This window comes from Carex rostrata, chromosome 12 (assembly GCF_964058835.1).
Source record: "Carex rostrata chromosome 12, lpCarRost1.2, whole genome shotgun sequence".
In the NCBI taxonomy this organism is placed as follows: domain Eukaryota; kingdom Viridiplantae; phylum Streptophyta; class Magnoliopsida; order Poales; family Cyperaceae; genus Carex; species Carex rostrata.
Window position 1 is genome coordinate 7212221 of NC_135929.1, and position 26809 is coordinate 7239029.

General features: G+C 34.3%; 2 protein-coding genes, 1 long non-coding RNA gene and 1 other non-coding gene across 4 annotated transcripts; 3 read left to right on the forward strand and 1 right to left on the reverse strand.

Moving 5' to 3' along the window:
* The first annotated feature begins 345 nt into the window (after positions 1-345).
* LOC144563690 (uncharacterized) lies at positions 346-1333 on the forward strand. The gene is made up of 2 exons (XR_013514395.1): positions 346-624; positions 1036-1333. It is a non-coding gene; the product is annotated as an uncharacterized LOC144563690 (long non-coding RNA).
* A 1221-nt stretch (positions 1334-2554) lies between these two features.
* Positions 2555-4635, forward strand: LOC144563372 (uncharacterized). The gene is made up of 2 exons (XM_078312839.1): positions 2555-3150; positions 4005-4635. Exons 1-2 carry the CDS (start codon positions 2590-2592, stop codon positions 4443-4445), a joined length of 1002 nt encoding a protein of 333 aa, XP_078168965.1. The 5' UTR covers positions 2555-2589; the 3' UTR covers positions 4446-4635.
* A 4157-nt stretch (positions 4636-8792) lies between these two features.
* LOC144563740 (small nucleolar RNA Z223) lies at positions 8793-8881 on the reverse strand. Its single transcript, XR_013514409.1, has one exon. It is a non-coding gene; the product is annotated as a small nucleolar RNA Z223 (small nucleolar RNA).
* Positions 8882-15476: 6595 nt separating this feature from the next.
* Positions 15477-17897, forward strand: LOC144563693 (protein terminal ear1 homolog). Its single transcript, XM_078313179.1, has 4 exons — positions 15477-16192; positions 16292-16408; positions 16710-16851; positions 17277-17897. The coding sequence occupies exons 1-4, from the start codon at positions 15504-15506 to the stop codon at positions 17535-17537; spliced, it is 1209 nt and encodes a 402-aa protein (XP_078169305.1). The 5' UTR covers positions 15477-15503; the 3' UTR covers positions 17538-17897.
* Positions 17898-26809: the final 8912 nt, after the last annotated feature.

Here is a 26809-nt window from a genome sequence, read left to right on the forward strand (position 1 = left end):
GGACCGCTATTGCCGCTATTGCCGCTACGCGCTATAGCGAACCGCTATTACCGCTATAGCGGTCGTAGCTTGATTAGCGCAGTTTTAGCCCGTAGCTTAGCTTTTTGGGTCCAAAACCGCTATAGCGGCGCTATAGCTTAGCTATAGCTAGCTATTTAGAAGCTTGGTTTCAATTGATGCCCACCTCTGAATTAGTTGTTGCCTCCCTCTGCAGCCCACAAAATCAATTTTAATACATCAATCCATTAGCCCAATTCTTATTATTAATACATTAGCCCAAATTCTTATTATTAATTCCACAGTCCAATTCAAAGAAAAAGAAAGAAAGCTACTGGACGTCTGGACTCACAATTCACCAAGCTCGTTGATTCAAAAGAAAGAAGCGGAGCTGCGGAGAAATAATAAGAATTGAAGGCGATTCAAAAAGACAGGCGGAGACGAGGCGATTCAAAAAGACAGGCGGAGACGAAGTGGCGAACCCTTATTTAGCATCCAGAATCCTTCGACCTTCGCTGAGCACAGGCACAGGCGAACCCTTCGGCCTTCGCTGATTCAGGGCACAACCGCACAGGCGGTCTTCGCGATTTGAGCACAGGCGGACCCTTTGCTGATTCAAGAAGAGAGGTATTTAGGCGATTTGAACCCTAACTCTATTTGATTTCTGTTTATAAATTGATAAAATTGAGTAAAATTCAGTCATGGATTGATTAAATAAGGTATGTTTATACTTGATTTCTCAATTGATTAAATTGAGTCCAATGGTGTATGCCTTATAAATTGAGTCCAGCGGCGTATGCCTTATAAATTAATTAAATTGAGTCATGGATTGAGTAAAATCGAGACGACTGCACTTCCTTATAAATTGATTAAATTAGGTATGTTTATACTTGATTTCTCAAGTATATAAATTTATTCAAGTATGTATACTAAATTTTTCTGTTTATACCCGATTTAGGTTGATTTTGTAATTTTTTGTTTAGAGCTGAACCCTAAATTGTTTATTTTGGCTTTGATATTGCCGGTGGCTACCGCAAGTGTTGAGAGGGTATTTTCGGCAATGAATGTAGTGAAGAGTCGCTTAAGGAATAAAATGGGAGATCAATTGATGAATGATTGTTTGATTCTTTATATTGAGAAGAATGTGTTTGCTCGTGTGGATAATGAGAAAATTATGCAAAGATTTCAAAAGATGAAGAATTGTAGAGGATTGCTCGCTTCAATGTCATTGGCTTGAAAATTTCGTACTTATTGTTGGATTATTGGAGTTATTAGATCAATAGATGAATTCTTGAATTGTTGAATTTTTTTTGAAATTTTTATATTTTTTGGTGAATTGTTGGACTTATCATATCATTGCATAAATCGTTGAATTGTTGAAAATTTTGTATCTATTGTTGAATTGTTCTGTCCACCCCTGACTCAATTCCTAGCTACGCCACTGAGGGTGCTTATCAAGGAGCAGATTTGGATCCACAGATCCAAACGTGGATCGGCTGGATGGGACCCAAGTTCAATTTATAGCTATTAATGATTGTGCAATGATTTGTTTATATTCAAATTTAAAAAAAAAATGATTTGTTTATAGGAAGTAAACAACTTATTAATAGCTACTTTAAGCAACAATTTATAATGTATGACTCGGAGTACAACGTAACAAGATAGTCAAATTAATATTCTCAGCAGAATAAAACAATTAAAAAAGTATGTATGCCAATTGCCAAGTGTTTATTTGACATATCCAATATTTTGGAAAAAAAAAAGGCGAGATATGAAAAATACCGGATTGAACTCAATTAAGCTCATGAAATAGCTTAAAGATTGCATCATGAGAAAATAAAATCAATAACTATAGTACCATTAGATAATTATATTATATACAATAAGATAATCTTTATTAAAATCAATACAACAACGAAATTCGAATAATGTTTCATGTGACTATGTTAAATAAAAATTATTATCTCATTTTATCTTAAAAAAATAAATAATTATGTACAAAACTTTTATTTTCGAAATGAACATCCTTTTTAAATATTCTATTTGAATAATTACGTGAATATTTGAAGATAAAAATTGTGTTTCTCATTTTTATTTTACAGAATTAAATACAAACTTCTATTTTTAAAGAAAAATTAATATAAGACTGAAGAAGAACTGTATAGTTAAATTTTTCATGAGGGTGCGCCGGGTAAAGATTTTAACATAGTAGTTTTGGTGCCATGCAGCACACGAACTATTAAATCAAAACAACGCTATATATGGTTCTTGCGCTGCATGAAGCAAAAACTACCCTGTTAAAATCTTTACCCGGGTGCGCCACCGCATACGACTGGTTTTCCTTCATTTATTTCTTCTATACTTAGATAAATTTTCTATTTTAAACTTATAACTTCATTAAAAATGACTGAAAACAATTTTAGTGCATAAATCTAAAAGGAAAACAGATATAAACAGATTTCTATTTTAGTGCATAGTTAAAAATGAGAAAATGAGAATACATACATATATACACCTACATACGCATATAAATACAATTTATTGTCATAAGCTTCGAAAATCACAATAACCCAAAATTTAGTTTGATTATCAATGTCTTCATCTTTGATCTTCTTTCTCCTCCTCTCCCTTCTATGCCCCAAGTTCTCCTCCGCCAGCCACGTCATCACCTTTCGCACCTCCACCCCTCTCCAACCCTCTGGCCTCGCGTGGGACCCCATCGCTCAGCATTTTGTGGTGGGTTCAATCACAGGTCCCACAGTCCACGCCATCTCTGATGCTGGCGTGGTTGAGCACCTCCTCTCTGACCCCTCCGTCGCCGGAGCTTCCGGATCCGCCACCTCCGTCGCCGTTGACCATATACGCCGCCGTCTCATAGTTGGGTTCTCAAACCCTGGTTCAATTGCAGCTTACGACCTGAAATCCTATGGGAGAATATTTGCGGCGCCGTTGCCGGAGATGGATACCATCCCTGGTGGAGTCGCTGTGGATTTGAAAAGCGGGGAGGCCTTTGTTAGCAGCACCAAGAGAGGCGTTGTTTGGAAGGTGGGGCTAGAAGGGACAGTGAGGGTACTTTTGGAATCTAAAATTTTCGGAGATCAAGGGCTCGGTGGGGTCGTGCATGTCAGCCGTGGTTATCTCCTTGTTGTACAGGTACAGTTCAGAGATTACATCCTGTACCGGTTAGTATCAAGACTGTACCAGTAAGAGTATGGTACAGTTCAGAGATTACATCCTGTACCGGTTAGTATCAAGACCGTTCCAGTAAGAGTATGGTACAGTTCAGAGATTACATCCTGTACCGGTTAGTATCAAGACCGTACCTGTAAGAGTATGGTACAGTTTGCAATATGCTTAACATGTACCAAAACAAGCTTTGATTGTCTATGCAATTGAACTCAAAACTGTAATGCTGAATTGCTAGGCCAACCCTGAGTTTGTGCAAATTTGTCACAATTAAGAGTCCAGGTGACATGTATTCAACATAATGTAGCTTCAATTTAACCTGTGCTGTGCAATTAAGCACAAGTTAATAAAGATACTGAAAACAAAATTAAAAAATTAGTAAACCATCATTGGACCTACAAAATAAACCAGAAACCGGTTGTGTCAAATGGTTCCCTTATTTAATCATTTGGCATACAAAAAAAATAGTGGTTCTGTGATGAACCCAATCAAAAGCTATGCCTATGGACATGATAGAGATACCATAATAGGGAAAACAAAAGTATGTAGGGGCACTGGTAGTAATTAGCTCAATAAAATGAATGCCTAAAGGGGAGGTAGCATAGTTGGCTGGGAAAAAGTCTCAGGACTGTTGGTTACCCAAAGGTCGCGACTTCGCAGCCTCTTCGAAGGTTTTAAAAAAAAAAAAATATTGCAATTGTCACAACTGTCCTTGTTGGGCACTGGTTGCAGTTTGTCGCATTATTTTCATTCTAAATAAATTTCTCAATTATTGATGTCATATTTAAAAATACTAAGTTTTTCTTCTATTTTCTCTACAGCCGGAGACAGGGAAAATCTTTAAAGTTGATTCGGATGATGGGGCTGTGAAAGAGGTCATCTCTAGCAGCAGCTCAAAGCTATTGATGCCAACCGGCCATGCCATAGCATTGCATCGTGACTTATCACTCGTTGTTGCCACCAATCGATCTGTTCTCTCAGTTAAAAGTGACGACAGCTGGAGTCAGGCGGCAGTGCCTGACAAGAGTGAGTTGGAGGAGGGGAAAACTGCCATTGCAGTTGCAATCCGAGAAGGCATAAGAGCTTATGTGTTGGTTCAAAGAAAAGAAGGATATCAGATAGAGGAGGTGGCTTGGGAGAAGGAATCGGAGGGAGATATGGTGTGGGGCTTCGTCCTCCTCGGTTTGGGATTGGCCTACTTTATGTGTTGGCGATTCCAAATGGGGAAGCTAGCAAGCAATTTTAATAAAAAACACGAATAGTATAGATGATAAACACTATTTTTTTTCTCATGTTTTTAATTGTGTTTTGATATTTATTAAGTTGGTTCACATAGTTACCTGAAAAACGATATTATTGAATCTGTTTATATGGTATTTTGTTGACTCAGATGATGTAGTTTATATTTTGTAAGATGTATATTATAATTTTAGTTTCGATTCCCTCGCACAATTCGGATGATGTAGTATTATGGCATGGACTCCAGCAGGAGTTTGCAACATTTTGTTGATGCTCCAGCAGGGTAATCTATGTTAACTGATTCAGGTTTTTTTGTATGATCAGTTTGTATAACCCTTACTGGTACGAGTAGTCAGGTGCCTGATATGACGGTATATGACGGTATCTAAGGTTTTTTTCCTGAGAAGCATATATGTTTGGATGTTTCTTAGAATAGCCTTTCCCCGAGTAGTTTAATTCCAACTTTTAGAATAGTCCAAGTGTCCAACCTAATTTTTTGTTAGAATAGAAAATAGTAAACTATTCTAAGCTAATTCTAACTTTTTTAGTGCCAACTAAACATAGAATAGCCTAATCCTAACTTTTTTTTAGCTATTCTCACTTCATCCAAACAAGTAGGCCAAGAGGGTTTGTGCTGTGGAGATGAAATATTGTTAGCATATATAATCATCTATTTCATCTTCATTGTCATGGGAACAATTTGGGGCCGACGCTCAATTTGAGTCTTATGGGTTCTGCGTTCGTCTGATTTTCTTTCAGATCCCTGTGCATCTGCTTTAATATTTGTACAAATTTAGTGTCCATATATCTTAAAGCAGATATGACTTACATGGAACTAGGGGTGAAAACGGTTGGATATTATCCGATCGAATTCGGATCCGTATTCGGAAATTAGATACGGATATCTAATATCTGGACGGATAGTGGTACCAATATGGTTTTGAATTATAATTATCCGTATCCGAATAGTATATATACAACATATAGTTTAATATAAATTATAAAAATATTTATGTATATATATATACGGATATCCGTTATTCGATCCGTATTCGTATGTATCCGATCCGTATCCGTATCTGAAAAATAAAACAGATAAGAATATGATTTTACCACTATCTGATCCGTTTTCACCTACGTGGAACCCATTGCCGGATCCAAATTGTTCCCCACTGTCATACGCAGGCCTACTTATGTATAAAATATTGAACATTGACAATAATGTCATTTATGAGATTTTGATATGACTCTTCAATTATTTGACTATAATTTCATGATATTTTTTATATTTAATTTTTTTCCTTTACGTGGTATGACTCTTGACTTCTATAATTTTTAGTCATTACATCACTTGTAATGAGAAATATATGTTTACTTTATACTTTTATAGTAAATTAGTACGTATGTCATCATGCATCCACACAATTTTTTAAAAGAATAAAGCAGACTATATATTTCTCGTCAAATATATTTTATTAAAAAATTTTAAATCTTGCAACATATTATGGAGTTCAATATCAAATATCAATTGAAATAGTTGGTTAATCACAATATCTATATGACTATGATATTAAAATGTTATTTGTACCGCTAACACAATAAATTAGTGATATAGAGTCGGTAAAGATAACACATGCAACAAACATGAAATCTTGCTATATATAACACGCCTAATTTTGCAATCTCTCAGCAATCCTTGAAAATGGAAAAATAAAGTAAAATAATCTGACAACTGTATGTGCATCTAGCTAGTATGATGTAATAGATAACACTTACCCTTTAATTAATAGATATATATACATGGATATATGTTTGTAAGTTGGTATTTTTGCCATTAAGATTTTTATGTTTTACACAATAATCATGAGAAATTGGAGGAAAAATCAATTATATTACCGTTAATTTTATCATTTCTTAAAAGAAAAAAACATTTATATTACCAGCTATGCCATACACTGGGACTTATTAACCATTATTGCCACTAACAGATCACTCCACTCAGACATGCCATACACTCGTGATAGTACCGTAATTTTTTTCTAAGGATTAGCTCTTCAGTTCTCTATTTTCAGTGTCGTATTGTTGATTAGCCGATGCACCGCTTTCTGTTTTGCAGAGAACAGTCTCCTATTTCTCTCCCGCCATAGAGCCCAAGCTCCCGCTGCCTAAATCATTTCCCAGTTTGTCTCTGATGATAATTGACTTCTACCCTTAATCCATATGGTAACTATATCCACCTCTCATTGAATTGATATGTTGTGTTGCGCCATCAACCCTGTCCAAAAACTTTTCGCATAAATGCATTCCTACATAATGTGATCTCTAGTCTCGACAATATTTGTCGAACATAGATGACAGACTGTCTGGATTGAGGACCCCCTATATAATAATACATGTTGGGTTAGCAGTTTATGGTCTAGCATTAGACAAATGAAAATTTGTTACCTTCATCGGGACTCTAAATTTCCATATGCCTCGGTGATGCGGAGATAAAATATCATTGTGATGTATGGCTGCGTATGCCGACGCGCATGAAAAGATTGCTACCAGTTCCACCAAACAAAAATTGTTACTAGAGGGAATACTTAAAAGGGGCAAACTTGTCCATAAACATATAAATTATATATACATTGCGTCAATGACAATTTCTGTTGTGTCAATGAGTCAATATCGATGTCCGAATTTCTTAAAATTAAGGTTGTTATTGGACTTACCTTTCTCCATATTTAATTATCTACATTTTATTAACGACCGCGGTTAATTCGGTATTTGAGAAAGATAGAAAAGATTCGTAAAAAAAATTTAGTCGTCTCAGCCATCCACCTCCTCTTATTTCCTATCGCCTTCCTTCAATCAGCTATCGTTCGCTCCTCCTCCATCGCTGCCTCTCGCTCTCCTTCGGGGGAGTGGGTAATCTACACTACCAGGTCCCCCCTTCTCTCTGCCTTCTCAACTCCTTTTCGTCTCACTTATCCACTCTCTTCCACCTTTGTCCATCACCCCTTCTCATCAAGAAACCCTAATCGCCATCAAGCCCTACCCCTCCTTGTTCCCATCTCTGCTCCAATCCGTCAGAAAAAGAGATATTTTACGATAATAACCCAATTTGTCATTTCTCTCATCTATTGGCATTTTTCTGTCGTCCTTCACTACTGTTGGGAGAATCACCGGAGCGTTGATGGCAATAGCCCTAGTTGCCATCCCTCCCATCTCCTAACATCCCCCTCTCCGCACTTGGCTAGCCGATGTTGAAGGTCATAGTGTTTACCACTAAAGGAGAGGGTTTGTTTATTTTGTTGTTTTAGTTGTTTGTGTTGTTAGATGTTAAGATTTAGAAGTTGATGCTTAGATATGGATGTTTTTTTTAATGCTGATGTAGTTTGATGTGTGTGATGTTCTGAATGTAGAACAATGGATGCAATTTTATGTTTTAATTAATAAAAATTATACTTGACAGTCACTGCCAAGAGTTCAAAAAAAAAAAAAATTTGTTATTAGACTTGGCAAATATAAAAAAAAAGTCAATAAATTCCACCCCTCAAAATTTTAATTCCGATCAAACAACTTCAATTCAAAATCTTCTCTTTTCTTTTCTAATGAAGAACCCATTTATTCATCCTCAATGCTTCTGATCAAATCCTTACATTACAAAATATATCTTAACAGGGAATTGAATAAGCTGAAATTTAAGAATTGATGTTCAAATGACATCGTCAAATTTAAAAGAGCTAGTAATAATTTGTAAGAAGATTTGCTTTGGTTAACTATTTGTCCAATATAATTGCAAATTAGTTTCATAAATTCAGCAACACAGAATATTCATCTCCCATTAAAAGACGGCATTTGAAAAACATAAACGCAACTAAATTAACACAATTCAATACCTAGATCACAAAAAAAAAAAAAAAGAAGTACGGAACAAACCACACACCAACAGAAATAAAATATCATTTAGTGACAATTATTTCCATATCACTTTCTGCAATAGAAAAGTTAGAACAAGATAGACAAAAAAATTTTACACAAGATCAAAATAATTTAATGGTTTCCAACAATATATAATCAACAAGCCAACAACTTCAATTCAAACGATGATTAATCATAATTTCTGAGTTTTTCAGCCTCTTCACAAATATTAAGCAAGCTAGAAGATAGTTTAACTCAGAACCAAAGTCAATAAAAACATTTTACAAGTAAAATCAAAATATAAATTGAAAATTTGAATGCCTCACAAGTATCTGTTTCTATTGTCATTTTATGTCTGCTTCACACAGGAGGTTCTCCCTTGTACAGGGTCCTGGATTCACAGTGCATCCATTTTGCAGACTAATCCTCACTGAATTCAATTTTCAATTTGTAAAAAAAAAAAATTTTGACTCAGATATAATTAGCTTTATCAATCACGATTTATCTGAAGCAGAACTGGCATATTAAGCTACGATTATCCTCGCAGACAAAATATTTTCTAACTAAAAGAAGAAGAATTCTCAAATTGCAGATCAGATCAAGAAATTCAACCATAATTATCCATTCTTCACTGATGAACTCAGAGAGGAATATTTTGAGTTTATGTATATGAACTGTCTGATTAATTTTAAAATTTGTGCAAATTAGAGCATCTACATCTCTGAAACTCTTGAAGTTTCTAAATAACTGTTAACTAATTTTTTAAAATTTTGTCTCTGAAAGTTTCTAAACCTCCACATCCCTGAACTAAAATTAGAGTTTCTTAATTGTTACATCAGCAAATAAATTACAAGAGAAAAATATTTCAGCGAATTATTTGGCCACGTCAGAGTTTATAAACGATTTCTTATTAATAAACTTTGAAGCAAAATTGCTAAATAAGAAACTCATCTGCATCTCTGAAACTGGTTTAGAAACTGCCACATCAGATTAGAAACTCTAAAAGTTTCAGGGATGTAGATGCTCTTAGATCCACACTAATATTAAAGAATCCTACGCTATAGACGAAAGCTGGATGGACTCCATTTACAATCAGATGATCGAAATGCATCAACGCAAAATATGCTCTTATCCTTGATCGAAAGTTGAGAAGCTTGCTCTCTCATCTTCTCTTGTTAGGTTTAGCCACCAAGAAATTAAATAGTTTGTTGATTTAAAGATTAAGAGGTGGTTGTATCTAAGCCTTGAACTCCACATCCATCTATCTAAGAGGTGTGGTAGTTCGTTGTTTAGGTTCAAGGTGAACCAAGAGGTGCTTCTAAGAGAACGGCGGTTCCAAGAGATCTAGAAGGGAAATCGACTTCCCTCTAACAAGAGATTTGACAATCTCTTTAGGTATAAATTATTATCTCCTCTTGTATAAGAAATGAATAAATTTAGTTATTTTTATTTAGTACACATTAGGTGCTTAATGAAACTATTAAGAAGTTTCTTGTTTGTAATTGTCATATAAATAACGTCCTTTGTGTATTGAGCCAAGTGGTGATAGAAATTTTTTTTAAAATTCTCACCACATAGACATACACATGAAATCCCTACAAAAAGAAGATAGGAAAAATGTTAAAGGTGATAGAAAAATGTATTGTTTTAGGTGCATTACTTACATCGCGAGCACCTTTCTGGCCAGTGGGGGTATAACCATCTTCTGTGAAGATCTTTGAGGGAAAAATATCACCGTATTCTCCCTCTAGATATATTGATGCCATGCCGACCTACAGAAACCAAGCCTGATATCTCCCTGGAACTGCATCCCATCATCCTCCGGTATATGCCACAAGTGGCCACTCATATTCGCTACCTTTTGGTAGTGGGTTTGATGATGCATAGTCCAATTTCAGCCGGGGTGATTACCATGGGTCGTCCTGTAATTAACATGTTAGTTGCAATTTAAAGCTAAGAACTAATATTAAGTACAAAATGCTAAAATAACATAACTCACCCATGTAGACTCCTGATCATAAATCTCGGGATGTCTGGATCTGTGGGGATGAGTGGAGGATATCCAAATTAATGGAGCACCTGGTCTAGATAATGGTACTCCACTATCCAGAAGCACATATTCTGATCATCCGCTACAATCTGCAGCAGCCTCCCCTTATTGTATAGCTCTTAGTATGGAGTTCATATCACCTGCGTGTCACCCAGACTCTGAATATGACTTCGGACCAGCCTGATACCTATTGACTTTCCGTGAGGCTGCTTGATGTACTCGTAATGTCCGTACCATTTCTTGCCAAATGCCAGGCAGTTTCCACCATCGGGTTCTCCCTAATCAGGCAAGTCATTTGACTCAGGTACCTCCACTAGTAGCCGTGACTATGACCAATGCTGCAGTAGAAGTACTGGCCCATACATATTCTTACTTTTCGGCTGTAATTTGAAGAATATTAGATGTCAGGAACAAGTTAGATAATTAAAATAAGACTGCAGGTGCATGACAATATCATACTTTTTTGATGTGCCAGGACAGTCCCACCCCAGTTGTACTTTTTTGATCCTTGAAGGTCTCGCAACAGCTCTGGATAGCACACTGGAGTGATATCACCATTTGAATCAGCAAACATGACAGAACCAAATAAGTCCATCACGAATCCTCGTGTGTATCTGTAATGTCAAAATTACAAAGAAACTCATTTTTCGGCATAAAATAGAGTACAAAATAAATATATCTAGAGTAGTTTGTATGAGTACCTCTCAATCTGGAGTGGTGTGGAACGCCAATGCACACCTGCTTGAAACATATTTCGCAGCTTCGTCCTCTTCAGAGCATACCTAGATTTCCCATCATTATCGTGTATATCTAGCCCCACTCCCAACAGCTCTGCGAGTCTAGCATTAATCATGTTCTCATCAACTTCGGTGGGGTTAGATATGCCACCAAAGGGCTCGCCCTGAATGGGCAAACTCCATAGGGCACTAACGTCTTGGAGAGTCACTGTCATCTCTCCAAACGATAAGTGGAATGTGTGCGTCTCGAGACGCCATCGCTCCACTAGTCCTGCAATAAGGGACCCATTAATGGCCTTAGTCTCTTCCTCCAGAATATCGACCAAATGGTGCAACTCCAAATTTCGTAGATACGGGTCCATTAGCGAGTAGTACTGCATGCATAATACCGACTCCTGGTATCTATAATGTCCTCACTCTGCGTTGAAAACAGTAGACAACATAAAAACCTGAAAATACGAGAACTCGACAAAATTTAAACTTAAAAAAAACAAAGAAAAAAGTAATAAAATACCTCTCGGGATGCCAGTGAGACTCGATACTCTTTGTGACTTAGTCATAACAAAGGACTGAAATATTCCAGGCTGTTCACTGAAATGGGCTCATCAACTGGGTCGGCTGGTGGTGGTCTTTTGAAATATATCTCTTTTGAAATAATGATAATAAATCAATTGCTTCATATCCTAAATGATTCTTGTTTTAAATGCAGTACCATATTTAGATGACAGCCAATTAATTCTTTAATTACGTTGCACATACCTTCCTTCAAGTACTAACTAGATGAAAGAAACAAATTAATTAGAATATATTACTTCTCTCGTGCCACCAGAAAAATATAATCTTAATTTTGTATTCAACAAAATTAAAACTATTGCAGGATTTAATTAAATTGCTAGCTTCTAGGCTTAAAATACGCTAATTGCGGTCAAAATATGCTTATTTGGGTCAAATATGCTAAAATATGAAAAACTATTCTCAAATATGTTAAAATATGTTAATTGTGGTAAAAATATTCTAAAATAGGCTAATTACGGTAAAATTTTGAAATAAAAAATTCGAAATAAAATTAAAACTAACTTTGGTACCTTAATTATCACCAATTACAAAAATTTTGGTACCTACATTAACATACCACTAAATTCGATACTGTAATTAATTAATCCTAATTAAAACTAATTAACACTAACTGAACTAACTAAATATAATTAACGTTAATTAAAACTACATTATACTAATTTTGGTACATTCTACACATAATTGGACTAATCTATATTTTTACACTACAAATGAAATTTAAAAAAAATAGGGGGACTTGCAAATTTGGTGAAGAGAGGAGAATTTTTGGTGAAAATTTGGATGACAGGAGATAGTTGGATTTTGAGGAGAGAGAAACCACAGCTCACACCCTTATATAGGCCCAAGCCGTGAATATTTTTCGCGGGATGGAATAAAAAATGTCGGACCGTGAATTTTTTCCGCGAGGCGGAATAAAAAAGTTGGGCCGTGAATGTATAAAAAAGTCGAGCCGTGAATTTTTTCTGCTGGGCTGAATAAAAAAATCGGGCCGTGGAATTTTTTCACAGGTTGGGTATTTTTGAAAATTCGTCAAAAACGTGGTTATTTTTAATAAAATATTTATAAATTTGATTATTTTTAAAAAACTTGGCCTCTCCCCTATGTGGGCAGGATTTTCCTGCCTTCAACAAATGTAAAGGTGACACATGGCCTATCTGTTTAATTAATATTTTTTAAGTAAAAAGTGATAGCTGTAATATATTAAATGGTCCAATACAGTTTGATTGCTATGAATTGGGAAAAAAGAAAAGAAAATAAACGGAAATAATTGCCATGAAGATGATCTTCGGTATAAAAATTTGAAATCGGATATCAATTGAATGCGACATATGGTTACAAACAACACAACTCGTTCCAATTTAAAAGCATACCGAAGATGACCGGTTTTCCAATTTATCAAACCGAACATGATAATCGGTTTCTTTTTATTTTTATTTTTATTTTTATTTTGCTTGTTTGCCAAACCGAATATGATAGTCAGTTTTCTAAAAAAAATTGTTGGTTGCTTTTTTTCTGATTTGTCAAACCAGAGAGCAAGACTAGTTTCTGACTTCTGTTTGGTCATGTGTTTTATTTATTTATTTAATATCCAATTAATCCAATTTATGTTTTACCAATCTAGGGTTTTATTAGTTAATTCTTGCTCATTTCAAAAAGTCTAATTCACAATAATAAATTGAAGTTAATATCCGGTGTATCTAATATTTACAACCTGATTTACATAATAAAAGTATAATAATAATAATAATAATAATAATAATAATAATAATAATAATCTCATAATAATATATATTCATTCAATAAGGACAGTCAATAGACAGCACAATATTCAAACGATTCATACATATATCATTATTTTATGGCATTAATTTTAAGTTCATAAATAGTGTGTGTTTGTTTGTAGAAATGCAATTTGGTCCTTATGGTTTTTCAAAGAAAAAAAAATATTCATATTGATTTCATAATTTTTGATTTATTAATTATGGTTTATGAAAAAAATTCGAACTCGCAGACTGCGACAGTAAGGGAGAGAAATTATGGCTTGTTCAGGGTACGGATTCTAGAGAGAGAGAGTGAGAGAACAACATAGAATGAAGCTTTTCCAAAATAATGTTCAGACCTGTACCTTCTTTTGTCGGGATCTCAATCTAATATTAACTATGTAAGGATCTGCTTCTTACATTTTTGGGTTGGGATATCTTGTCTGCAAAATTCACTCGTACAAAGAAATAAATTTAAAATAAAAAAAACCCAAACTGAGAATAATGTCAGTGCAATTTGTTTTTACGTATCAAATAATGTTTTTGTCAGTTTTGAAACCCAATAAGCACAGAAAAAACAAATAACCAACTCTAGTTATAAATATACCAGAAATAAATTCGATGGTATAGACAAATTCATAAGCTGATAGCTAGAGACGCGCGTTGAGCTTCTTGGTTCCTATTTTATGTCCCTTGTTTCCGATCAGAAATTTTCTTAGTTACCATCTTAATATTTGAAAATTTTTGATTTTATAATATCTGAGAAATTCAAAATATAACACTCATGCAGCTCCAATCTGCATGCACATGACCAATAAGGAATCATTCGTAAGTAAGAACTCAGCATGCATGACCCCCTCATTTTCGATTCAAAATGACATAAAAATCATGCGCAGGCCACACATCCTTTGAGCCTCATTATAAACTATTATAGATTATTATCACTTTCAATTGACAGGGAGATCGGATCGAGGTCAAACATTTTTTTATCTTCATTATAAAATAATATTGTCAATTTCAAATGACAGGAGATCATGCGAAAGCCACACATCTTATGTAGCTTAATATTTAGTGTTTGATTTATAACAGGTTGATACCAAGATTGCTCTCTTAATTTTATATTAATGAAAGCTCGTCATATAATTATACCCAAAAAAATTCAATTAGAATATATGCATGTTTAGTAGTAATAAGTTCACTTATTTATTTAATTTTAAATTACAATAACTTAAAAGATCAAGGTCTAAAATTATTTCCATTGGTGTATTTTTGCAAACTCATTACTGATCAAAGCAAAGTCAAAATATTGTAATATTTTATGTGTACATAAAGAAAATAATATAAATAATATGTAACGATTTTATTTTGATTTTAAATTTTAATTTATAAGTTATTAAAGTTTATATATATATATATGCATAAATAAACCTAGGTTTAGGTATAAATTCTATATTAATTATAAACATTTTTGGAGTATTGATAAGAAGCAAGCCTAAAATATTTGAGGCAAGGATACATTTAAATTATAAAATATTATTAGAATGTTATTCATTTCTATCTATAATACTGGACCAGTATGGGACATAATTGAAAAACTGTTTTCTAGGTGTTTTAAGTATTTATTTGTATTATATGATATTTTTCTATTGGTGCGTAATAAATGATATTTTGTTGTTGGCCGAATTTTATACAAATGAACTATAAATTTCCAATTTGATGTATATTATAGATGGTGGTAATATACTTTACGGGTCACTGTTAGTTTGGGATTACTAACTTTTTTCTGTTCAGAAAAGAAAGTACATAAACAATAGACAAAAGGAAGTATCATGTTAGAAATAAAATAGTCACAGTAGATAAAACATAAGTTAAATAATAATATTATAGCATACTCTTAGATCGGATGACATACAGTGAGCTACATTCACATAGAAGTCTTTTTTCTCACAAAAAACAAAAACCTACTTTAAAAACTTTCCCTTCCCCAACCCGTCCCCTCCACTCCTCATTTCTCCTGTCCCCTTCCTCTCTCAACACCCATAAGGTCCAGCCATGGAAGTAGGAGGCAACCAGCTACACCCCTCCGCTCAAGAATTCTACCCCTCTCTCCCCTCTTATGTACCTGCCGTCTTAATACCTTCAGTTCCGCCTCCTTTCCCACTATTTTACTACCCTCCTCTTCTCATTCTACCCCCTCCGGCTGAGTATGCTCACCCCACCAGGGTCAACGACAATGCTGTCCCGACAAATGGCATTGTCCTCAGCATGGTCCCTCGCCACGTGACCGAGCATGACGTGCTTTCAGCCATGGAGTGCTTCGGTGCTGTGCGTGCCATTGATGTGTCGTCCCTTGGCACAGATGGAATTGTGACTGTCCATTTCTATGATCTTAGAAGTGCTCAAGCGGCTTTTACAGAAGTGAGGGAGCAGCATGTGAGGCAGCAGAGCCGGTTGGGACAGTTGTATTTGTATGGCTGTCCTATGGCTGTCAGACAGTGGGGTTTGCCGGAGGCAAGTACCAGTAGTGGTGCTATGTGGAGTGGTCTGATTTGCGGGCAGGCGGTATGGGCCCACTTTGCAGTGTGCAATGTGGAGCTTGAAAGAACTAGTGAGGATGACTCAGTAGCACCACTTTTCAACAGTGCCTCTTCTCAGTTTCTTTTCAAAGAATCAGAAGATGGAAGCTCTTCCAATGACGGGAGAACAACAGTTATGATCAGAAACATTCCCAACAGTTATAGGTACTTGTATAGTTAGGTATTATTTTGTTCTGATTTATTTATATCTGTTATTTTATGGAGAATATTTCATTGTTTTTTATTTGTCTATTTTGTGTGCAGTCAGAAATTGCTACTGAACAAGCTTGATAACCATTGCATGCACTGCAATGAGCAAATTGTGGAGGGAAAAGAGCCTCCATCAGCTTATGATTTTGTCTACCTCCGAATTGATTTCAGGTAAGTAGATTTGCTTGTAACTTTGTTGCTTATTATTTTTATTTTTTTTTGTAAAATTGCCATTTTTCTCAGTTTGCCCTTTGCTTAATAAAGTCGTGTAGTCTTCGACACTCGAACAATTCAGATTTGTTAGTTTCTTTTGTTCTGACGAGATATTTTTTTATCAGGGAAGAATCAACAATTCTATATTTTATGAACTTTGACTAAGGTAGTATTGTTGTCTGTTAACAATTCTATATTTTATGAACTTTGACCAAGGATTACTTCTTAAATTGCACTTCTTTTTTTTTTACTCAATTAGAACCAAGAGCAATGTCGGCTACGGATTTGTGAATTTTACCTCCCCTCAAGCAGCTACTCGTCTGTACAAAGCATTACACAAGCAGCCATGGGAGTTCTTTAATTCTCGCAAGATTTGCGAAGTAACCTATGCTAAGTTGCAGGTGGTGATTTTTTTTTAATCTGGTCTAGCTGTTATGTGTCACTGCATAAAGTTTGACATTTTCTTTAATATTAGTTTCGCTCTTTTTATTCTTGCATAAACTTGAATTACTAAGCCATTCGTAATATTGCAGATATCCTAGATGCTATGTTTGACGGTAAAAGTAATAACTTTTGGAAGACAACAATATATACTAGCTCTCATATTTTCATATTTTTATTTTAGTTTAATGGTGCATATATATGTTATCAATTCTTCTTAAATTGTCATGCGAATGTTAATGGGTTTGTTAACATTTATTTTGCAATTACAACGAGGTAAATTGTCATATATAAAATTGATATTAAAAATTCAACTCAAATTTTAAGTCATAGTCAAGCACATTATATTCACGAGCTTTCTCATATGGATGGTTTTCATATGTAGGGTCTTGAAGCACTGAATAAGCACTTCAAATATAAAAAGTTTGAATGTGACAACCACGAGTACATGCCGGTAATATTTTCGCCTCCTCGTGATGGTAAGCAGAGCCTTACCGAGCCTGTGGTGATCGGAGTAAGCGAAGTGCCCTTGGCTTGCCAGCCATTAGAGCAGGTGGTTGATTCTCAGGTTGGTGATGCTTCCTCCACATCCACTTTGAATGATGCACTATCAGTTGCAGAGAAGCATGAAGATTACAGTGACTAGACCAGTACTAGATAAGAATAGCTAGACCTAGTTCATATTATCTAAATTAATTACTCAGCCCTTGTTTTGTTTATGTGGCTTAGAATTATTGGAACTTTTTGTGGATACTAACTTGATTAGTAAACAGGCCCCATTGTTAGCCTGGAGCCCTTGATGTTTTGCTTTTGGTCATGTTAGGGTTATATTTTGTCTTGTGCTATGTATGAGCACTAGTGTTGAAAGTACTGGTTAATAGTCGTCCTTTGTAAGGTCATGGTTGTAAGTTTCGTTCGAGGTCACTAAACTTTGCTCTTTTGTCATGATAACTCAACTTTGATTTGTTTCTTAGCGACCATTGAAGTTTTTATTTATTCTAATTAAGTCACTTTGTTAATATTTTCATTCAAAATACTAGTGGAATGCCATGTGACGTCCAACTCATCTTTTTGAAAATTAAAAATTCCTAGGATAATTTTGTACTTGTAGCCATAGTTCAAAAAATTGGAATCGGAATCGGATTTTTGACCGCCGAATCAGAATCAGATGAATCGACCGGAATCGGAAGAATCGGATCGGTAACTCGGGTATTTTTGGCAAAAGCCTTATTTTGTAGCAAAAAATAAGAAAAAATTAATAAAAATAATTTGTAAAAAAATTATGTTAATTATGAATAAATAAATAGATCCGTTGATTCTTAGCTAGCTAAATTTGAAGTGCTATATGACAATTTAGAATTTAGGAAGTACATTAACCAATCAAATACCAGCCGTACAAATCTCAAAGTCTTGAAGAAGAAATGAAATTAACCAAATTTAATTGAAGGATTCGGGTCCACATTCAAATATTTGATTTCTTTCAAAATCCTTTCTTATTTCGTCGGATCACAGCTAGCACGGATCTCAAAGCTTTGATTTGATTTCATGTGCTAAATTAACCCAATTGAATGGAATTTTCGGGTCCATCACATTCCTCTCCATTCCCTCTAATGTTTTGTTCCACTGATAGCGGACCCCACAGCCCTTTTCTCTTCCTTTCTTCTCTTTTCCTCTTCCCGTTCCATCTCTTTGTCCTTTCCACGCAGAGGAGCCGACCTCCCTTTCTCTGTTTCTCTTCCGCTGACTAGCACACCCCACCGATCCCTCTTGTGCTCTCCATTACTCCTTCCTGGAGAAGAGAGGTGGAGAAGAGAGGAGAAGGGATTTTTCCCTCTTCTTTTTGCTTCGGCGAGAAGCCATGCCCCGCTCTCTCCTCTTCTCTTCTCCTCAGCCGGCCGACCACTTCTCTTCTCCTTAGCACAACTCAGCCAACGAGAATCGGACAAAACTCGCATAGGTCAGTGAGAATCGGACAAAACTCGGCTGACTCGGCGGAAAAAGTCAGAAAATTGGCCGATTCCGTCACTGTTCATCCGATTTTTTCTGAGAAAATCACATAGACCCGAATTCTCGGGTAAAACTCGGCCCGGCTCAGTCCAATTCCGAGTTGAATCGACCGAGTTGACTCGGAATCGGCCTATTTTTTGAACTATGCTTATAGCAACATAATAAAATACATAACAATATTTATTCAGGTTAGATGCATTAAAAAATAACTTCAAGAAAATATAAGATTTATCACGCTCAAGAAACTAATTACATGCTCAAGAGGTTGCTTACATACTGCGGCTGGCAATGGAACAGTAACACAAATGGACAAGTAGTAGTCAGCAGCTTTTGCTGGTAAAATTGGGGCTAAGGCGGTGGAACAAGAAGGATTCACAGTTTACTGGTAAATGGTGTGAGGTTCTCAAGAGAATTGAGGAAAGTTATGAATAGGTTCCCCTCCCCCGCCCTTTAAATAATTTTCGAGAAACGAAAGGAGTGGGTAGGTAGATAATCTATTACTTTCTTAATTTTATCTCTATGTGCTTTTTTTAAGTTTCAAAAGAAGATGCAGGTCTTGTAGTTTTCCTCTCTTTTTTTTATGGCAAATTTCAGTTTATGTATTTTCTTTTGTTTAGATGTATGTTAGCTAGTTGATTTGTTGGCTTCTTTAAGCTGAACGGTACGTACCAGTAGGTATCAGTTGTAACTTTTCTGTTTTTCATCAAAAAACGATTTACTGCAATGGTTTAGAGTATTTTGTGTCTTTTATTTATAAGTGAAAAAAAAGTAGTAGCAGTTGTATAATTATTTAGTTTTTTGTAATATTATGTCAGGTTCATTTTTTATTTATTATTATTAATCAATAAACCTAGCAGCTAGTGAATAATACTCATACTTTATATATAAAACCTAAAATACAAATGATATTGAACGTAATAAATAAATAATTATTTTTACTACAGCAAAAAGGAGCATCAGTAACCGGTATCAATGATCGGTGCTTACACCGGTCGCTGATACTCAATTTCTCCCAAAAAAAAAAGAATTTCACCCAAAATCAGGCGACCAATGATATCAGCAACCGGTGCCAATGCCGGTCGATGAAAATTTTGGCGTAAAAAAAAAATGGCGCCATATCTCTCTGCGCCAGAACCCTAGCAGCTCCTCCGCGCCTCTTCTCCTCCGATCCACTTCTCCTCTTCGCCAAAACCCTCCTCTTTTTCAATTTGTCGCAGAATCAAAAGTAAAATGAATGGTGCAGTAGCCAGACCGAGACAGGGCTGAGGAGAGGCACTAAATCAAGACCCTTCTTTGCTCGATTCTCTTGATATTGGTATAATTCATTTTTTTTTTCTCTTTGTAAGTTTAGTTTGATTTTGGGTAAAATAGCCATTAATGGCTGACTTAAAGCTTGAATGCGTGCTTGGTGATTTTTCCTTTTTTTTTTATTCCTTTGCTGGTTTTACTGGTTCATACTTGGTACTCTTAGATCTGGTGCATGGTCAAAATTGAAAAAAATTTAGAAAGAGTCTGGTCTTGATTTAGAGGATTAATGGTTGTACTGCTATGTTAATGGTTTTGACTGAAGGATGCTGATAACAATCCCCGCAAAAAACCCCGCACTAACTGCCAAAAAAGTCATGGGGGGACCGCTCAATTATTAATACTCCGCAAAAAATGTTAGTATTTAACTTAAGCATCAAAGTATTTATCCTGAATTTGCGAAGTATTAATCCCTATGCAATGATCTCTATTTATGACTGAATAAATCAATCCATTAATTGTCCCCACACAAAATTTTTTTTTTTTTGAATTGTCCCCGCACAACTGGGGACCATTAAATAAACAATTCTCTCATAAATACTTGTCAGTTATCTCCGCACAAAATTTTCTTTTTTTTTGGATTGTCCCCGCACAATTGGGGACCATTAAATAAACAATCCCCTCACCCAATGATGATAAATACTTCTCAGACATAATTTCAATTTTCAGTAAAAACATCAATGATAAATACTCTAAGTCATAATGATAAATACTCTATGTTACATGGATAAATATTCTATGTTACAAAGATAAATATTTTATGTTACATAGATAAATATTTCTCAAACATAATTGCACTTACAGTAAAACATCAGTGATAAATACTCTTAGACATAATGATAAATACTTTATGTTACATTGATAAATACTTAATGTTACATAGATAAATATTTCTCAAACATAATTGCAACTTACAGTAAACATCAATGATAAATACTCTCATACATAATGATAAATACTTTATGTTACATGGATAAATATTTCTCAGAAATAACAAATAAACATTTATTAACGGGGATTGTTATTAGATAACAGTATAATTAATGCGGAAATTATTTTTAAAGGAATAATTAATGCGGAAATTGTTATTAGAGGAAAGCATAATTAATGCGGGGATTGGTATTAAATTACTCTAATTTAATGCGGGGATAAATGGAAATTTTTAGCCAAATAAGTGAGGGGATATGACAGTTAAGGAAGTGAGAGAGTGCGGGGATAAATGGGGGGACAGGGGTGAGGGGCTTGTTATCCCCGCAGGTTTATCCCCGCAGATACTGCCAAAAAAAACATGGGGGGACCGCTCAATCATTAATGAGCGTTTAAAAAACTGCGGGTATTTAACTTGAAGCATTAAAGTATTTACCTTGAATTTGTCATGTATTAAACCCTATGCAATGATCTCTATTTATGAAAGAATAAATCAATCCATTAATTGTTCCCGCACAAAATTTCCTTTTTTTTTTAATCGTCCCCGCACAACTGGGGACCATTAAATATGGGGGGACCGCTCAATCATTAATGAGCGTTTAAAAAACTGTTAGTATTTAACTTGAAGCATCAAAGTATTTAACTTGAATTTATCAGGTATTAAACCCTATGCAATGATCTCTATTTATGAAAGAATAAATCAATCCATTAATTGTTTTCGCACAAAATTTTTTTTTTTTTTGAATCGTCCCCGCACAACTGGAGACCATTAAATAAACAATCATCTCACCCAGTGATAAATACTCTGAGACATAATGATAAATACTTTATGTTACATGGGTAAATACTTTACATTATATAGATAAATACTTTATGTTACATGGATAAATACTTCTCAGGCATACTTGCAACTTTCAGTAAAACGTCAATGATAAATACTCTAATGCATAATTATAAATACTTTATGTTACATGGATAAATACTTTGTATTGCATAGATAAATACTTCTCAGACATAATTGCAACTTACAGTAAAACATTAATGATAAATACTTTCAGACATAATGATAAATACTCTATGTTACATGGATAAAAACTATATGTTACAAGGGTAAATACTTCTCAGAAATAATGATAAATATTTTTTTGAACATCAATTAACAGATAAGCATTTATTAACAGTGATTGTTATTAGATAACAGTATAATTAATGCGCAGATTGTTTTTAAAGCAATAATTAACGCGAGAATTGTTATTAGAGGAATGCATAATTAATGCGGGGATGGGAGTGGGGGATTTCTTATAATTAGTGGGGGGATAAAAGGAAACTTTTAGATAAATTAGTGGGGAGATATATGACAGTTAAGGAAGAGAGAGAGTGCAGGGAAAATGGGGGGATGGGAGTGGGGGTTTGTTATAATTATTCTTTGACTGAAACCCTATATTTGGCCATAAATTGTATTTCAAATCAGCTCTAAAAAGTGTCAAGGCATTAAATTTATTTCCTTTGTTTGGTCTGATAATTTCTGACCAATTTTGTACTGGTAATTTTCTTTGTCTAATAAAGGAATTAAACTTATTGCAAAGCTGGTACATAAAAAGCTGCTGCAAATGTCAATTTGCTTAGTGTATAGTTAGTGTGAAAAGCAACTAATAGAAGGAAAAAAAGCTACAAATTTAAAAAAATAAAAAGCAACTAATAAAACAAAATTATATCATGGATACTCTTTTTTAATTGTGGATTTGTGAAATAATTTGCGATTAGCCTTGTGAACTTCTTGCTTGAATTGTTGATGAAATGCTTGTTATTTTGTGAGAACTTGATTGTGCTGGAATCTAAGGTATAGAAATTGAATTTTTAAATTGATTTTGCGAGAAATTTTGTGATAAATTGGTTGTGCCACTGGATATTTTGTCATATTTATAGTGGTGAATGTTAACATCTAAGGTATTGTCGATGTCATTACAAGCAACAAATCTGACTATTAGATTTGGCTGCACTTTCAATTTATTTTAATATTATTGGTTTTGCCACACATATAAACCCAGTCAATTCAACAGTTATCATAGTATGCTGCTTGATAGGTAACTGTTACTGCTTATGAGAAAAAAAAGAATAAAATACAGAGCAATTAGTATTAGTATTTGGTCCAGTTCAAGATTGCTACTGAATTAAAATTTTCAATCAATGTAAGCAAAGTCCATACATCAACTATATATTTATTTGTGATTAATAATTGAATTATGATAAAAAAAAATTGTTTGCTGGAGACAATTTTTGTTTTAACTTTCTTTTATTTAATCTGTTGTTACAAAAACCTGTGCAGCGGTTGACTACCAAAGGATATGAACTTGTCTCTGGTGGCACAGATAACCACTTGTTCTAGTCAATCTCAAGAATAAGGTAACCCCTCTAACCTCTCTCTTGGATAGATTTTATTTATGTTTGAACTTAAAATTTAGGGAAAATTTTCAGTGTACCCATGTAAACATTCAAAGTAGCCAATTTACCCATGAAACTACCATAATATCCAATATTTCCATAAAATAGTAATTTTCTTTCTTCTATCTCTTTTTATTTATTTATCTTTTATTTAATTATTTTAAAAAGTAAATTGACTACTATATCCTTTAAAAATGAATGGAGATGCCCATTAATTTTAATTGTTTCTTCTTCTTCTTCTTACCCACCTTGTTGGTATCACTTTATCAGGAAGAAAAACTAAACAGTTCCCATTTCATTTTACATGTCCTTTTTTTTTATAATTTCTTACGGGGGAGAAAGTGTGAGAGATTGCTTTGACCAAATCTCATCTATCAACTAAAACGAATTTAAACAAGAGAAAGAGGAGCACAGCGAAGGATATATCGGATGAGATAGAGCTATGAGATTTCCTTCACCAAACTAGAATTAATATAAGGGCAGGGCTCAAGCCCTCTAGTACCATTAACTCCGGCACAAAACAAGGAGGCCGCCACTACTAGAATCTGAGTTTTTTGCAAATATAGGATTAGTTTTTTGCAAGGTAAGGACGGTCCTTGCAAAAGAAATGACATTTTTGAAATATTCAAACTTTTTGCAAGGCTAGTCCCTTGTAAATTGTATCGCATGGAAATGTGTAATCTGCAACCTTGTAAATGTTTTTGTCCTTCCCTTGTAAATACATTTTGAAAGTCAGATATTATAATTAATTGAAGGTCCTTGCAAATACTTAACCCCCTTCGCTTGCAAATACTTTACCACTTTTTAGATATTATATTTTATTAAAAGTCCATGCAAATGCTTGCAAATGCAGAATTTTATTATAAATCGCAACAACATGAACAATAGTAGCCACTAATTTTGATTATAGACAAAATAAATACTTAAAAAATTTGTATCTGGTACTGATATGTTAACTTTATCTATCATTTTAGCAACTATAACTAATCAAATCAAATTGATCAATACATTCAAATAAAACTCAATGAGCAATCAAGATTTGTTTAGAAAGCAAAAGAATTTCAAATCCTGAGTTGTTTATCTAGCCTCAATACACCACAGTGGATTGTTTCAGCTAAACAAAATATGTCCAAAACATTCAACCTTCAAAAAAAGAAAGACACTTTCAAGTTGATAAAAGCTCAAGCAGAGTCAATTTTGAGGCTCGCTGTTTTGTGACGCCTTTCCTTCTTATAGGGAGACACTTTCAAGGCGCGCCTCCACACTACCGATGTTGCACAACTTTCATCTTTTCTTAAGTTTAATTTTGATTGATACTGAGAATAAGATTCTTCAAATAAGGCTTTGTGAAATTGAAACAGATGGTACGCATTTATAGTGTGTCAAAGAAGCTTCCATAGTCAAATTAATACAATGTAAGTTGAAATAATTGGATAGGAGACATGAGGCGATCGCAAAAAGAGAAAAGGATAGGTGAAATATGTCAATTTTTAAAGAGTCGGGTAGCTATATCCAACAGGGTTGTTCAATTTCGACAAGTTGTTCATCCGATCCTTCACTGTACTTCTCTTTCTCTTGTTTAATTTTGATAGAGTTGATAGATGAGATTTGGCGAAGGAAAGATCTCTTACACTTTTTCCACCGTAAGAAAAAGAAATGGGAATTGTTCAGTCTATTTTTCTATGAAAGTGATACCAACGAAGTGGGTGTGGAGATGAAGAAACAATTAAAATTAATGGACATTCCATTTATTTTTAAAGGATATAGTGGTTAATTTACTTTTTAAAATAATTAAATAAAAAGTAAAATAAATCAAAGGGGATAGAAGAAAGAAAATTAATTTTGTATGGGAATATTAGCTATTATCATGTATTTATGGAGAAATTAGCTATTTTGAATGTTTGGATGGGTACAACGGAAATTTTTCCTAAATTTTAATAGCCTAGGATCAAAAATATCCGTATGTTGAAAACTGACAAATCAGAGAACATAAACTCTAATTCTGGTAAAATAAATAGGACAGACAGATAGAGGATTTAATTTCATGCAATTTAGGCCCAAATTTTGATCATTTTGGATTTTTTTGCTATTTTTAATAAATTTTGAAGTTTAGTCTTTGAAATAGGAAAAAACAGCAAAAATGATACCACTGTTCCTAGTTTATCCCTGTGTTTAGCATATTGTTTGTTATAGCTAGGAAGTCTCAAAATTTATGAAACTTTACCAAAATATAGAACACCATGTTCTAAGAATTTTCATATAAAGAATATGAAATTTGACTAGTAAAACTCTTTGAATGAATTTTTAAATTGGGGTAAGATCCCTTCTTGACCTCCTGTGACAGATTAGCCAATATAGGCTGATCAAAAGTCCAAATCGAAAATCCACTTACACAGTTAGATAGAGGACAAAAAAACAGGTGATTTAGAGCTGCAGTTTTCTCCATTTGGATTTTTCTATTATTTTCTAGCTATTTTCAAAGTAAGACTTTTTAAAAATACAAAAACAGCATATTATACACAGCATATATGACAATTTTGTCCCTATGCATACTTGAAAAATCTATTGACTTCTCAGTTTCACCTTTTTTTGCACGGCCCTTTAGAAACCATGTCATCTAGAAACTCCATTTCCTTCTCAATTTCACCTTTTTTACACAATCCGTCTATATGACAGTTGTAGGGCACAACAGTAGGCACATGCCCTTTATAAATCAAGTTATTTAGAAAATCAAATATGATGCCCTGTGTGTATTCAATTTGGTAAATTAAATATGATGCAAAGTTTGTAAACAGTAAAATAAATTTACATTTTGCCAGGAGAAAGTTTGAGACTTGGGCGAATTTTACTTGGGTTCTCAAATTGAGGTAAATTAGATTTTGAGATTTAATTTTGAGAGCTTTAGAGATTGAGTTTGATGATTAAAATTCATGACTTCATAGAGGGATGAACAGAGAGTCTTTGTGAGGTGGAATCAGGTCATTTGGATCATTGGTTTAATTTATATTAATTTGAAAGAGGGGTAGACGAACTGGTTTAAAGACTCATTTTTGGACCATGCCAAACTGTGGCAGGGTGCCACATTGTGATTTGAATTTTTCCCTGTCGTCTTATCATTTGAAGCTGAAATTTCTCCAGGTTGTTCCTTGTTGTTTTTTATCTAAGCCGTAAACATTTGATGGTTTAAAGCCTAATGTACAAGGCTCTATTAATTTTTCAAAATAGCAAGAAGGTGCA